Here is a 16161-nt window from a genome sequence, read left to right as displayed (position 1 = left end):
CGAAGTTGTTAACCGAAACATTACTTTTGCCAATAAATTGCACAGTGTTGGAAAAGAATGACATGCCATTGAGGGTAAAGGGCAGTTTATATCAATGCAACATCCTTGATTGTGTGACTTCATGTGAATCATTTTGCAGTGTTTAATCAGATTTATGGGTCAGTGAGATGGACAAGCTGATTGGAAAGATTGTGTAATTGCCGTGGACCAGATCAACTGTATGATAACATCGATGGGTCGAAACTGAGGGTGGTGAGTGGAAGTTAAGCAGCCAGCCAATAGGATATTCAGTGCATGTGGCATAAATTTCCTCATCCACCAAATGCTTTAAAACGACTTCGAAATAGGCAACAGGAGGACTTCAGCAACAGGAGATCAACGCACCAGTGTTAGAGCTGCACATCTTGATTTCCATACTCATCTGCATCTCTCTCTCTGTTGCAGAGCTCACGGTGAGTTTAGGCTGGATAAGCAGCCGTTTGGACATTTCTACACAGGTGCTGTAACATGCAAAGTGTTCGTATCGTATGTCAGTTCCTTGTAGTTGGCATTAATGGTCAAACTTTGTCCCGCGCGCTCAACATGCAACCATCAACGTGACAAGCTTTCCACAGTAACCCGTGCTGTCGGTGCGTGGGTGGCACCTGTGTGCGCAGCGAAGGTCGGTGTTAACATCCCTTAGCGGCATGAGCCAGGTGAGAGGTGCCATCGGGAGGCAGAGCTGTGGAGGAGAGGCTTGCTCACTGTTGACGTGAGCCGTGAGCCATTAGCAGGGCCGGAGCAGCGCAGACACAAAGCTGGAAATGACACGTTGGAAAGTTGGGTGTGTTTAAGCTGCAAATCATAATCGCAAATCAGCGGTGCCGATATGAGATTATAACGCCAGGAGGCTGCGGTGTAACTTGGCACGAGGCGGTGTAGAGGATCCACAGATCAGGGTGGTGTTGCGTTCAGCGACTTCGCAGCCTCGGCAGCGCAGACTGCAGCATGCGCTCAGCCCGCCGCCATACTTTCCTCTCTGTCTCTGCATCCCGCTGTTACGCATTTCACTGAACAACATCTCTCTCGCTCTCTCTCTCTCTCTCTCTCTCTCTCTCACTCACACCCCCCCTCCCCTCCTGCAGCTCACTGCTGTAACAGCAAAATGACCGAAACGGAAACCAGGAGTCATCACGCCGGCGGACAGCAGCACGGAGGTGCCATGGCAGAAGCATCGACTGTGGAGGATGTTTTTGACGACACCTACAAAGAGAAAGAGGGTCCCAAACCTCCGCGGATGCTGGTGTGGAGAAATATCATATTAATGACCCTCCTACACGTCGGTGCGCTTTATGGACTGATTCTCCTCCCGTCTGCATCGGGTTTAACTCTTGTGTGGAGTAAGTATTTAGGAAATACTATAGCAGGCGCAGCTTTGCAGCTTGTGCTGTTTTTTTTTTCCTCCCCGTGGGCCACAGTCAGAGAACAGAATGTGCTGATGATGTGTGATCATTGCTAACTACAGTACATACAGCCTGAGGGGTCATGCCAGTGGGAATAATAGAGAATGAGTCATTCTGGCCTTGTAATTTACATTTGACAAATCCATGCTTGCATGCAGTCAAATCTTTCTGGTCTCCTCTTTCAAAGCTCAAACCTGTGGCTGATTGTAAACTATTTGGGGTTGTGAGAATGTGTAGCATGTACAAAAGTACAAGTATTTGTATTTTAGTGCTAAAAGCCAAATTGTTTGCTGAATAATAAGAATTTGCGCCCTGTACATGTAGACCATTGAGGCATGACTCAAATTCCTGAACAGTCTCAACTTTGTTTCCACTCTGGCACTGCATAATTTTCCCCTCTCTTTGCAATGCTGAGCTGCATATTATTTCACCGGGGAAGACAAAGCACAATCACCATTCCCATAGACATCCCATTGTGAACTGCGTGGCACCACAACAGAATGCTCTTTGCCAGCGAGAAGCCCCCGGGTCTCAAATCCTGGGTAGTCTTGTCTAGGCTTCACATAGAAACACATTCAGCAGTTTTAGAACAACAAAAGTGTGAGGGCAGACCTGCGTTATCCCACCATCCCGTCTCCCCACAGAGATGTCTTTTCTCTGAACAAAGAGGCCTGGGTGTAATGGAAAGAACATGGTGTCCCAGTGACTCTGCTCTCATGGGTGTAAAATTAATCTTAGTGCAGTGGTGACAGTTTCCCCTAAGATATCTGTCCTTTCCACCTCTCTTTCTTCCAGCTGCGGTGTGCTACCTCATCAGTGCTCTCGGCGTGACTGCTGGCGCACACAGATTATGGAGCCACAGATCCTATAAGGCTTCTCTTCCCCTGAGAATCTTCCTCGCTCTCGCCAACTCAATGGCCTTTCAGGTAAAATGGGGAAAAAAAAAAAAAAGTATCCCACGTGCACTCACATATACTTTTTGACAGCCCTCCGCTCAAATGTATATTTTTTGTTCTTCTTCCTTGACTGTGAAGTCTGAGCTTCACTGTGTAGCATCATATATGCAGAGTCAAATCAGGGTTTAACACATGTGGGATTTTGTGATATCATAACCATAACCAAAGCCAGTCACGGTCCAGGGTGCAACTTACACTGAGAAAACAACTGTGATGTGGAGCCTCAAAGTCTGCAGAGCACACGTACTGAGAATGGACTCGGTATTAAGAGACATCTTGTGACCATCAGTTAAACTTGGCAGAAATATTTGCATGTGAAACGTAAAGCTACAAAGTATTATTGAAAGCAGACTATTTAATATATAATACAACAAGCCTGGAGGGGATCTTAAACCCATCCAGATGTTCAATATACGTCACATTTATTTATTACAGAATGAACTAGCGAGGATAAACTGGCGGTGGTATGGTGCGTGAAATGCTTGTGTATGATTTAAGTAGAATTACATAATCTGATATGCGTTTATTGTTCACGAGATCCTTGACCTTAATCTGATGATCTTTAACTTCCATGCACATTCATGTGCGCCTCGCGTAATTCTCTGCATGTCTCTCCACGAACAGAATGACATATATGAGTGGGCGAGGGACCACCGTGTCCACCACAAGTACTCTGAGACCGACGCAGACCCCCACAACGCCACGCGGGGTTTCTTCTTCGCCCACATTGGTTGGCTGCTGGTTCGCAAACATCCCGACGTGATAGACAAGGGCAGAAAACTGGAGCTGACGGACCTGAAGGCGGATAAAGTGGTTATGTTCCAGAGACGGTGAGCAAACATTACCAGAGTTAGTTTTGGGGTTTACTGCTCTTGTTCTTGTCAAATGTGTCTCTCTGAAAGCCGCTTAAAGATGCAGAACCAGACTCCACATGTGATCGGCTGCTGTCACTGCAGACTGTTTGCTGAGACTTGCCGGAACAGACAAAACGCTCAAACAAAAATGTCTAAACTAATTTGCGGTTGAAGTTCTAGAAATAAAAGCACTTGGAAAAAGGATCATGGTCATGGTTCAATAATAAACATGTCAAAACCGCCCATTAGTCTGAGACAGACCATGAACACGCGCCATTAGCTGCCCAATGCTTTCACCCATTCATCACATTGTCCTTCACACCCTTTACTACCCAAGGTAACGTGTGAATGTTGCACTGCTTCCTGCATTACCACTGAATGTTGCCACCGAATATATCGCTAACGCAGGACAGCTGCTGTTTGCAGGGTTTGTTGTTGCTTTGCGTCTTGTTCTTAAAAGTCATTTCCTCTCTTGGCCCAAGTCGGGCAGGATGTCGTATTCTGGGTTGTAGTGACCGTAATAACACTTAGAGAGATCTGCAGATAAGGGCTGCTGTTTTAGCACCAGGGACCAAATCACAGCGTGCGCCCATAGCGTCCACTGACTGGTCCTTTGCCAACATTTCCACCCTTCTGGAAGGGGATTAACATCGGCCAATCAGAAGGTCCTGTCAACTGTGTACAGTGAACTGATCTGAAAATTGTGCAGAGATAATCACGTCAATATGTTCGTAATTGCCCTCATAACAGTGTAGGATTCAATCTGTGGCCTTAATAGGACGCTTTACTGTGACATGGGTGCAGTTTTTGAGTACAAGTGAAAAACATGAGATGCAATGTTGGCTTTCACTTCCATTTACGGTCTGGTGTGGGATCAAAGAATCTTTTTCATGCCGTTAGCCATTAGACAGGAAATGATTTACTGCCTCATTTTGAAAGACTATTTAAAAACACTGCTTTATATAACTAAGCCTTGGACTGAAGTGAGAATACAATCACAGCACAGATACATTTCATTCTTTAATTTCAGAAACTACAAGCTGTCTGTGGTGATCCTTTGCTTCCTCGTGCCCATGTTGGTGCCCTGGTACTTCTGGGGTGAATCCTTGGCTGTGGGATATTTCCTCCCTGGACTCCTGAGATACGCCGTGATGCTCAACGCCACCTGGCTGGTCAACAGCGCCGCGCACATATGGGGCAACAGGCCTTATGACAAGACCATTAACCCGAGGGAAAACTCACTGGTTGCTTTCAGTGCCATAGGTAAGAGAGCCGCACGTACATTATTCACTATTGTTTGTCCAGCAGTAATGTTCTTATGCTGGGTTCTCACCACACATGCATTTTTGTGTAATTTAGTGTCTTTATGCTCCTTGATGACCAAGTGGCGACCTTTTCACCACTTATCCACCACAGTGGGGTCTGTCTCAAAGCCGATTCAGTCTGGTGTCTGTGGCGGGACAATGTGCTAATCCAGTGGCCGATGTTTATTTTGTCCCGGCTGTGCCAGTTTCAGCTTTGAAATGTAGAGGCGGTCAGCTTTCAAGCTGTGTGTTCAGTCTTGTTTTTCTTTTAACTGAACGCAGATGTTATTTTCAGTATCACTGTTTCCTATGAGTCAAGACTTTATTGTGGTGGCTGACACCACAGAGCAATGGTGCTGCAAACAGCACTGTGCATTGTTGAGATTCACGAGCTAACTAATGATTGCACAAGAATGCACAATTCTGGCAGACGTTTCTTTGTTTTCAACTGTATTTCCATGCAGCCTCACAAGAACATTGTCTGCCCCATTTTATCTACCAAGCTTGAAAGCAAGATCGCTTTTTTATTGTACTGCACTGAACTAAATGCTCTGTGGTAACTGTGAGAGCAAAGGAAACAAATTATAGGGAAAGAAATATGCACCCAAGCCCACTTTCACCTATTTAGTACCACTTATTGTGTCATTCTAATTAGTTACAATAGTTATTTCTCTGCTGCTCCACTTTCTGATGATAACGCCAACATCCATCAACACAAAAGTAGCATCATGGATTGTTTACAGCTGGCACTTTTCAATGAAACATGGAAACCACTGTACCATGATCCATAAAAACTAATTTATCTAACAAGTTCCACAGACTTCAGCCCGTAACTTAACCAGCAGCATTACATGTGTCTGGTCGTCAAGCCTCTAAAAAGCCGGCCGTGAGTGAATTTTTCCTCTTTAGCCTCTGCAGACAGGTGTTTTCCCAGTTCACGATCAGGTCAAGGGGTCCCATTCAGGACAGCTTTGAAATCTAAAGCTGGAAAAGCCCCGTCTCTGGCTTTAGAGCACAGTTTAGCCGTCTGGGTTGGCTGGAGCCCTCCAGATAAGGAGTGATGCTCCGCTCTCAGGGTCACCGAGGCTGCAGGTGATCGCTGTGCTGTGCTCCAGACATCGAAGGCTCCTGTCGTCGGTGACCAAGAAATTTGATAAAATGTAACTGGGGGTAACACTGATGGTCATAATTCCTTGTTTTAGACACCAATAGTGTATCCTCTCATGTTCTCGTTATGTGTGCTGAGAATTGAGGTGCTGCTGTCTCTGTTCTCCTGCCGTGTAAGATACTAAAGTCTCCAACAGGCTTTTCTTGAGTAAAGTTTTTCTTTTTGGTTTTCAGGGGAAGGCTTCCACAACTACCATCACACGTTCCCCTTTGACTACGCTACCAGTGAGTTTGGCTGCAAGCTCAATCTCACCACTGCCTTTATAGACATCATGTGCTTCCTGGGTTTGGCCAAGGACCGCAAGCGGGTGTCAAAGGAAATGATCGTCGCTCGCAAACTGCGAACGGGGGACAACAGCAACAAGAGTGGCTGAGTCACACCACAAGTCACAAACTCTGCAACTGACACAGACATGTTGAACCAAGACAGAACGTAGCAACAAGTATAGCAGCATTACAGTGGGGGGGTGGGGGTGGGGGGGGTTGTTTACCATGCTTCTCATTATAAGATAAACCTCTTCCTGGGACTAATATTGGCTTAGAGTTGCAGACCTTTCCATAAATCGCGTGGGTCTCTTTTTAAGTTTTGAAGTGTCTTCACCGACTATTAGCCACAGCCAGCGACTTGGCCTCATGTGCAAGCACAGCTTTTTCACCATAATGTAAAAACGGGCACGACGAGAATGAAAAAGGCTGATTGGGATTTAAATCTCTTTCGGCAGCAGTCGGACAACCAAACAAGTGTGTTTGAGCAGTGTGTTAAAGCAGTAATTACAGAATAATTCACTGTATCTCTTGTTTGTTGATGTGATATTTATTAATAGTCTTTGGCACTTGGAAAGCTTTACTGACAGAAAGGTTTCTCTACAGGGCCAGAGGGCCTTTCCGCTCTAACTTCTGTCAGAAGTGAGTTTCATTTTGATATATGTCTATTTTAAGCTAAGGTTTTCTTTATTTTTGGTAATTTAGTAGTCTACTTTAACCATAAGCTGCTGTGTTGACGACCAACACCAAGATAGTCAACACTCTACTGAACTGTCTCCATTTGTCGTACCAGAGTTACCCTGGTCGAGTACAGTTCAGATGTGTCATACGTTGGGATACTCTCACACCCACTGTGTCCAGCTGTCCAAGGGGCTCCTAATGAGGATGAAGTTCTCTGGTGTAATGCGGTGTATACCTCTGGTTGAGTAGTGAAGCCGTCTGGGGCTTCATCATTAACCCCCTTCATGTAGATGCCTCTGGAGTGAAACACAGAACCAGACTTCTCATTCTTAATCTGACAAGAGAGAATTATTTGCATTTATTGTGTATTTATTTGAAATGCGCTCAGATATAAGGTGTCCCTCTCCCTCAGATAAGGTTAATGAGTCATGTGCAGGAGGCGCATTTACCTTTTTGTGCTGTGCGATACTGAAACGTGTGTCTGGACTCTTGCCCGAATGCCTTAGGAGGGTTGCACACATGTTTGAAAAAAATTAAGAGTGCAAGTTATGGAAATCAATTAGGGCTTAAATTTTCAGTCCAACGACTGTGTGGTCTCTGTTTTTAAGGATCACGTCAACTATTGAATTCCCTTATTTATAGTGGAAAACGAGGGACCATTCAACAAATCTATGGTTTAACTTTTGTGTAACCAAACACTTTGCTCTAAAAGAAAATCCAAACTTGTTATATCATAAATGATATTGTTGTAATATTTGTGACACTTCCTCTTTTACAGAGCTACAATTTTATACAGTGTTAACTTCTTGAAGTTTGAATGCCTTAAAAATGGCACATTTTTTCAAAGAATGTTTTTGCCCACTGTATGTACCATAAATAAACCAAATTTTCTACTTGTGACGACGTATGTTTTGCTGTTTTTTGTTGGAATTTCTGTAATACTCCTTATTCGTATACTGAATAAAAAAAAATATGATCACATCATTTCTGTTACATTCTTCATCAGTGGCTTGTGGATACTACAATAATAACTGCTGCTGATAATGATAACGAACTATTATTAAGATTATGGTACTAACTTTACTATTAAAGTGCTTAATTATTAAATGGAAAATGTAGATTATATTATAACTACACTGCAGTGTGATATACAGCTTCTATGTAAATCCATCACATGAAAAGCTGTTTTTTTAATTTTTACATGTTCCCATAATCAAGTTTTAGGAAACACTCAGATTTTTACTGACAGTTTTGTGGGTTTGATTAACGTTCGTCTGCACAACAGGCCGTTATATACTCATCCTATGAGTTGGTCCAACAGAGGTTATGTGTGTTCTCTGAATGCATCTTGCAGCTGACACAATGGAGCATCTGCCTGTCTTGTTTTTAGACTGTCAGCTCACATGTCTCACACACACCTCACATTGTTGTAAGACTGCTACGCTTGTGACAGCACCATGCGTATTTAAAGCTCCTGCAGATATCGTTTGCACATTCCAGGCAAATTTCTGCGGATACAGTTCTCAATATTTTGCAGGTTTATGTGTGCACTCCTGCAAACTTAGATGTTGAAGCTGAGACCATTAATTCCTTTTGGTTATCACGGTGGTTCCTGTCACCACATGCCACCTCCTAGTATTTGATCCTGATTTGCTCTGCGGTGGGCAAGCAAAAAGAGAATTTCCTTAATGGGTTCAATGAAGATGCTGTAGTTTTTACTATGAACACACCCTCCAAACATTTGAAGGATCTGTAAACTTGCTCCCTCTGCTGGAGGATTTCTTTATGGGACGTTAACAGCCGGCACAGTACATCCTGCTGTCCTGTGTAGAAACAGTACACATAAATTGCCTGTTGCTATTGGTCATTTTCTGCCAAAATGCTGCTGTCTGCCACAGAGTGCAGCCACCAGTTTGAGTCCAGTCCAATTATACTGTATGCGTCCCTCCACTGCTGATCTCTGTTGCCCCAACAGTGACATCAGCCCTCTGTCTATTGGCTGCAGACTGTCAGGCCATCCTCCTCAGGGCATGTAGCACCTCAGTGTGGCTGCACTGCCAGTCAGAGCTCGGACACTCCACTGTAGTCAGGCGCATGCTGTCTGCCTGCACACTTATGCAACACAGAGGACTTTGAGAAACTTGGTTGATGTTGCTGCTGCAGCACATCTGATCATCACTTACTTGACTGAAATGATGAGGATTCACTTTTAGTTCCCACTTGTATTAGAATCATATTTCAGCATCTGTAGGTGATTCATTTGTGCATTTATGCTGCACACACAGCTATTTTTCACATTTAGATCACCAATCGTGTGTGTTTCACGTTGTTCTTACTCTGGTTGATGAAATAATTGGCCTAACTGTAAAAAATATTTTAGTGGTGCTTTCTAAAACAAGAGGATGGATCCTGCTGGTGTCTGATTTTACTCGTCATTCCTCTTTAAATCTTAATCCAAAAACATCCCTCAGAAGTCCACCCTCCCTCCCTCCCTCCCTCCCTCCACCCATCCGACCCCCTCCAAATCACTGTTTTCTCTAATCCTAATTTGCACACAAGAAGATTGCTAAAGGGCTGCCTATGCCAAAGGAAAGGGTCCTAAGGGTCAGACGGGGTTATTGGGAAATAACCCTTCATCCAGTGTTAGGTAGGGACCGTCTGGATTAGTGATGCAAATGTCACATATCTGATCAATGGCCAGGCCTTCACTCTGCCCCAATCCACCTCTTATTCTCTGTAAAGGGGGGGGGGGGGGGGGGGGGGGGGTCATCGCTTTTAAACTCCTAAACAAATGAAAATCATCCAGTGGTAATAATTTTACATTATTATCATAATATTGCAGTAAAGCACGATCATCTTAAATGATAATAATAATAATGCTAAAAACTCCGCTGCAGTAAAGTCAATGCCATAAAACCCTCTCATCGCTGCTGTATGCGCCATTTATTCATCTAATATCACCCGCAGGTGTCCGAAATGATAACTAATATATCCACACCTCCATGTCTGCGACTATAACTGCATAGTTTTGGGGGGAAATGGAAATCACATCCATATGCATCAACCTGCAGTTGATCCCTTTGTGGAAATAAATTCTTCACCGATATATGTGACGCTGACCAGGATTTTTTTAAATTTTTTTTTATTTAATGAGGCAGTTTGACCCCATTTGAAATAAAATGGTCAGATGGAGTCTACCGTCGTCTGAGTAATAGTCTTTGTGTTTAATGGTGATAAACATTGATTCAATCACACCTTAGTGAAACCCTGAATTACTTCCGCAGGAACACACTGTACGGGCCTCATTTTTTTTTGTGGTCCTATCAAACCAACAATTCGCCATCCAGATGACTATCTCCCACTAATCCCCGACAATCTGCTGCGCTTTGGATAGTTTAAATAAACTTTTTTCTCCCGACTAGAAATTCAAGGGATCAGTGTTACACTTTTCCTAAAGGATTAAACAGATCTTCCTTTGCTCTTGAATGGAGGCAGGGAACCTAGCGTTGCCCGGCCCTGAAGGCCCAGGGTGCCCTTTTGATCATTTCAGTCTCTCCTCGGTGCAATACTTCTGATTGGCCAAGGGAGTTAAGAAGGGGGAAAATCTTTAATTAAGCAGATAATCTCTTGTTGGGACGAGAGCAGCTCCATTTCAGAGCCCCCTCCTTGAATCCTGGAAGCCCTTGGTGAGGTTTCATGTACTGGTCGCTCAGTTTCCTCTCCATCGTTTGAGTGTCTGCAGGCTTTGGACGGGCTCTCAGTGACCGTCATCCTCAACCTCACCTGTCAGGATGTTCATGCATTTGGAGGTTTGCTATTACATTTTCATTCTACTGGCTCACATGAGGTCGTGCTGCTGCTGGTAAGTTTGATTTATCGTGAAATATGAATATATATATATCGACATGCTACATAAGACTTGATGTTTGTCAGTGTGTAATTGCTTTTCAGCCCGTTGTTTTCCCTCTTCAGAATATATTGGAAAGACATAAACATGATCCATATAATCACTTAATTGAACAATCTAGCGAATGGAAATGAGAAAAATAATATTAGTGGTAACTGGATTTATTGTATTAATTTCACATGTGCCACTTTTTAACAAGTCACGTTTTATAAATGGGTTATAATTTGTAACTAATGGCTTTATTAATAGTGAATAAATCATTTATTAATGCTTTTTAAATCAATAGCTTTTAGGTTGCCAGGCTGTGAAAACTCCCTTTGGCTGGTTATACCACCTGACCGCTTATTCCTAAGAAAGGGGCAGCATATTTAAAATCCATTTATTAATAACTTACCAGCACTGGAAAATGCAGACTTTATGTGTTAAAACCATTTATTAATGAGGTGTTAACATGTATGATGGCAGACTTGGCTTATTAACAAATAGGAAACACATGACCATTTACAAATGCATTATGACCATTTAAATCTTCCTTAATCATTATTACCAAAAAATAAAGGATCAGCACCAGCCAATAGGATTTTTCCCAACCTGGCAACCCCAAATTAGACAAACAAGTAGGCGAGCGTCGCCCTCAGGTCTTACATTTCTTGAAACTTTTTAACAAATGCATCAGTATTGTTCCCTGAGGTTTTGGATGCCTGCTGGTGTCACGGTTTAACATGTTAAAAGCGCACTAATGAGAGATGTTAGCAGAGGAATTTGCGAAGGACACTGAGCTTCCCTGAGTGAATAAGCTGTCTCCTTTTCCAGGTCAGTGAATAATTTCTTGATGACTGGACCCAAGGTAAGCCAACTTTCTTTTGATCTTTTCACTCTGTCCTTCTCCCAAAAGAGAGAGTGGGAAAGAAAATGTGCTTTCTGTGATTTTTCAGTGCAGACCTGTGATGTCTTACCTCAAGTGTACTGGCCAGCTCTGGTACCTGCCTGTATACAACAATGGCACTAATGATATATCAGTGATATTCTTGGCCCTTTGTGATTTTTTTCTTTCCTCCCTCCGTACACTTGACCTTATTCAGAGGCTCTGTGTATCTGTGGGTTGAATGTTTTAAGGGGAGAGGGCAGGCATCGCTGTAGTGGGTGGTCATCATTAGTGAGCCAGACCCCTGTGAAAGAGGTGGTTCTCCATCTCCCCAAAGGCCACTTGAGACATATTAGTTGTATTATCGTCCACACAGACTGAACAAGCAGCAGAGAGGCGGGCGAAAGCCAAGGACCCAGCATATTTCATTGCATTCACTGGAATTTAAAAAGTCTAGTAATGTTTGAATGCGGCTCACGTTCTTTTTGCCATGAAACTTATGGTGAGCATGGTCTCAGTCTCCAAAACTTCCAACATATCTCGGACTGGCCCTTTTTTGTCCCTGTCATAAACATCATGTGAATAAGACTTGTCTCGTGGTGAAGAATAAAAGTTTCCACAACAGCGGGATGATGTAAATCATCATGAGGCTGGTTAACATCACTGTTCCTAGTTTTCTTTCACATTTCACATTTAATTTTTGTGATCCCTGAGTGTGTGCAGAAGTAATGTTATATCTGTAACCAGTGAATCTCTTGAGGCGGTGTCTGTCTGGATTCTGTGTTCTGGCATTCATTCAAAAAAAGTCATTTATACTCTACTGACTGAGGTTGGGTTTATTAGGTTGGATGCAACTATTAAATGTTTTTGCATCAGGTAAATCTTCTCTAAAGATACTAGTTTTTAATATATTTGATATATATACAGGTCTGAAACCATGCCAGATTCTTCAGAACCATCTTATCTTCTTTAACCTTCCGCTCAACCATATGGCAGAGCACATTTTGACTCACTATATCTTATTGAAAACATGTTTTACCTACGACATCTCAACCGTTTGGTAGAGGCCAGTATTTCAAAAAATGTGGGGTCTGTTCATAAAAAAACATAGATTTTTGTAATTAGTGCCCCAAGGACATAAAATATATAAAGAATACATTTTTCCATCACTTTTTTCTTGGTGCGGACCTTAAAGGGTTAAATCACATGGTCATTGTTGCAAGATGTTTGATGCCTGTGCATTATTTGAAGGGTTTGGTATTTCCTGTGTCTGTCGCTGCAGGCGTATCTGATCTACTCCAGCAGTGTGGCAGCAGGAGCTCAGAGTGGCATAGAGGAGTGCAAGTACCAGTTCGCATGGGACCGCTGGAACTGCCCTGAGAGAGCTCTGCAGCTGTCTACACACAGCAGCCTGCGCAGCGGTAAGTCCGGGGTCTCCAGAGACCAGCCAGCCTCAACGCCAGCATCTTCACACTGCAGAGGGAGGCTGAGAGCGACTCAAACGTGGCTAATGGATTATCAGAGATGGTGAAAAAGTGTTGTGTATCTGTAAGATGAAATAAGAAATCAAATAAGAGATGTTTGCTTTGTCAAAACACTTTCCATCCCTTCGGGATAGTTAGAATGGGCAAAAACATCCTCCAGAATTAGTGCCTCTATTTGCAGTTTATGGGAGGATTATACTGAAATTAACAAAACAAGGAGTCACATGTATTAGCCAATACAATTCATGCAGGCACACTTTAGAAGTGATACCGTTGAGACAGGTTTAATAGTCCTCAACAGAATATGGGAAATTGACCAATTACTGAATTTTTAAAGCCACTTTATGCATAAAAGGTATGGGACAAAATATGTAATATGAGAACTGAAACTTGGGTAATTGAAGCAACTGAACTTACTGAGAGAAGTAAGCGTATAAAACTCCTGTCCAACAAGATAGTTAATGAGTCTTTCTGTTGACAGCAAACCGGGAGACAGCATTTGTTCATGCCATCAGCTCTGCTGGAGTCATGTACACTTTAACCAGGAACTGCAGCCTCGGAGACTTTGACAACTGTGGCTGTGACGACAGCAGGAACGGACAGCGAGGTCAGAGAAACACACAAATCTGCACATAAATACCCGCCGCAGAGGTTGATGTGTGTCAAGATACCTCGTCGTCTTCTTCTTGAATCAAAAAGCACAGATAATTTTAACCAAGTTCTTTTTTTCGTTCCGCTAGGTGGTCATGGATGGCTGTGGGGCGGCTGCAGCGACAATGTTGGCTTTGGCGAGGCCATCTCCAAACAGTTTGTCGATGCCCTGGAGACTGGGCAGGATGCACGGGCGGCAATGAATCTCCACAATAACGAGGCTGGACGCAAGGTAGGTACAGTAGGTGCTCTTAATTCACTCCATCCACTTGGCCCATCTTAGTATTAGATGCAGTACAACTGTGCGATTTTATATATGCCTTTAATTTGAACCATACAGTATTTAAATTGGGAGGCAGCTTACTTGAAATTTTAAGAATCTCCCCAGGCCCTCCAACTGATTGCACAGTGTAAAGCACCTTTTGAATCATTTTTCCCCCGCTCAGAATTACACTGAGTGTGCCACCCAAGCATCCCTTTCACGCAGCTATAAGTGAGGTGCCACTCGTCCCCGATAATAACAGTGTGTTCGGTGTACCAGAAGGGCCTATTTACCAGTGCTGAATGCCCTTTATGACAATACCTCAACTCAAGAATCTCAGGATCACTGGTGCAAGCTTAATTAGAGATCCTGGGGAGCCAGACATTGCACAGCATTCTGTATTATGCTGCTTTTTAAAATAAGTGTTTAGTTTTATTCTTGCAATAAGGATCCCACATTTATGTTGGTCTTTGTTTGGCCCTGAGGGAGTCTGAGGGGACCACAGGCGTGCAGCTGAAGTGCTCTTTGTTTACGGTGCCTTTGCTCCCCCCTGTTGGGCCTGAGGATCCCCATGGCACCTGGAGCATCATTGTAACAGAAAAAAATGGGGATAGAACGAGAGAAAAACTCCTTTTTCATTTCTCCGCTCAATGGGACTCTCCATTGGGTCTTCTCACACTAGAACACATGTTGATAATGAACATGCTAAATAAATACTTCTATTTCTTCTGGGGGGATAATGGGACTCAATGTGAAACTTTGATTCAGCCTCACCTCAACAGAAAGTTCATCCCCTCCTCACGAAAAGAAAACGTCCCTTTTCAACTGACAGCTGTTTTGTGTCGGGTAAAGTCAGGAAACACTGAGGACGACAAAGAAACTCAGCAATGGACCTTGAAGCTATCATTTCTTCCTTTCAGCGTATTCATCCCCCCTTTTTTTTTACTTAACTGGAAAACTTGGGGAGTACAATCAGTTAATTTGACAACACATCAATCAAGAGACAATGGACATCCTTTCTTTTACACACACATACTTACATAGAGACATGTACATATGTGTGCATATGCCTACTCACACCCAAAGAATAGAATCAATGTTCTTGTTTTGTTTTTCATATGAAACAATATTCTTCAACACTGTGAACTACAAATACATTGTAATAAAGTAACTCTTCCTTCTTTACCTCCTTTCTGTGTATCCAGGCTGTGAAGGGCACCATGCAGAGGACATGTAAATGCCACGGAGTGTCGGGAAGCTGCACCACTCAGACCTGCTGGCTGCAACTGCCAGAGTTTAGGGAGGTTGGGAACTACTTGAAGGAGAAGTACCACCGGGCCCTGAAGGTGGACCTCCTCCGAGGAGCGGGGAACAGCGCGGCCAGCCGGGGGGCCATCGCTGAGACCTTTAGCTCCATCTCTCGTAAGGAGCTGGTCCACCTCGAAGACTCCCCCGATTACTGCCTGGAAAACCGCACCCTGGGCTTGCCGGGCACAGAGGGCCGCGAGTGCCTCAAGAAGGGCAAGAACTTGAGCAAATGGGAGAAGCGGAGCTGCAAGAGGCTGTGTGGAGAGTGCGGCTTGGCTGTGGAGGAGCGCAAAGCTGAGATGGTGTCGAGCTGTAATTGTAAATTCCACTGGTGCTGCGCGGTGAAGTGTGAGCAGTGCAGAAAGACAGTGACCAAGTACTTTTGCGTAAAGAGAGGAGGTCAGAGGGGAAGGAACGAGAGCGCCAGTAGCCGTCGGAAGAACCTCAGACTGAGGAAGAAGCACTGAGCATCTTCATCACGTCTCCCATGCTGTCGTCATATTTGTACCACTGTCAACACCCAAACTCTCTGTGCATGTTCAAATAGTGTGTGTTTTGAGCAGAAACATAGCAAAAATACAATTTCAGACCATCTTCATTGTCAATTTTGTATTAAAAGTTCAAAGCAATGGGATGTGCACAAAACCACACGATAGAGAAGATGAGGAGAGGACGTTTTTCAGACTTGTAGAATTTTTTGGTATAAATGTATTTAAGATATATTTTTATACTTTTCACAGCATTTTGAAAAGTCACATTTCTCTGCATTCAAACATTTTCCAGAACATGATTTATTTATTTTCAGACATACACAAAAAACCTTGGGGGAAAACTTAAACAGTTATTAGATTGTGAGTGATGGATGTCCGACCACTATTGAGCAATGGCTTAATTAGCTTTTAAAATGACATTTTTCAAGAACCTGTCAAGTTGTATTCCCAAGACCACCTAAGACTGTCAGCCTAGCAGTAATCTTCATATATTTCAATTATCACTGCCAATCTTTGAATCTGAAA

At 43.4% G+C, this 16161-nt stretch overlaps 2 protein-coding genes across 3 annotated transcripts; both read left to right on the top strand.

Annotated features, from left to right (window-relative positions):
- Positions 1-1115: 1115 nt before the first annotated feature.
- scdb (stearoyl-CoA desaturase b) lies at positions 1116-6182 on the top strand. The gene is made up of 5 exons (XM_070840467.1): positions 1116-1379; positions 2238-2368; positions 3023-3228; positions 4283-4515; positions 5898-6182. The coding sequence occupies exons 1-5, from the start codon at positions 1145-1147 to the stop codon at positions 6095-6097; spliced, it is 1005 nt and encodes a 334-aa protein (XP_070696568.1). The 5' UTR covers positions 1116-1144; the 3' UTR covers positions 6098-6182.
- Positions 3690-15612, top strand: wnt8b (wingless-type MMTV integration site family, member 8b). 2 transcript variants are annotated; one of them, XM_070840469.1, is made up of 6 exons: positions 3690-3727; positions 11389-11422; positions 12723-12861; positions 13406-13531; positions 13665-13807; positions 15043-15612. In XM_070840469.1, the coding sequence occupies exons 2-6, from the start codon at positions 11408-11410 to the stop codon at positions 15610-15612; spliced, it is 993 nt and encodes a 330-aa protein (XP_070696570.1). In that variant the 5' UTR covers positions 3690-3727; positions 11389-11407. The 2 variants fall into 2 exon arrangements, with proteins under 2 accessions (XP_070696570.1, XP_070696569.1); XM_070840468.1 differs by lacking the exon at positions 3690-3727 and adding an exon at positions 10460-10530.
- Positions 15613-16161: the final 549 nt, after the last annotated feature.

This window comes from Pempheris klunzingeri, chromosome 12 (assembly GCF_042242105.1).
Source record: "Pempheris klunzingeri isolate RE-2024b chromosome 12, fPemKlu1.hap1, whole genome shotgun sequence".
NCBI classification, from domain to species: domain Eukaryota; kingdom Metazoa; phylum Chordata; class Actinopteri; order Acropomatiformes; family Pempheridae; genus Pempheris; species Pempheris klunzingeri.
This window is presented reverse-complemented; position numbering and strand designations above follow the sequence as displayed.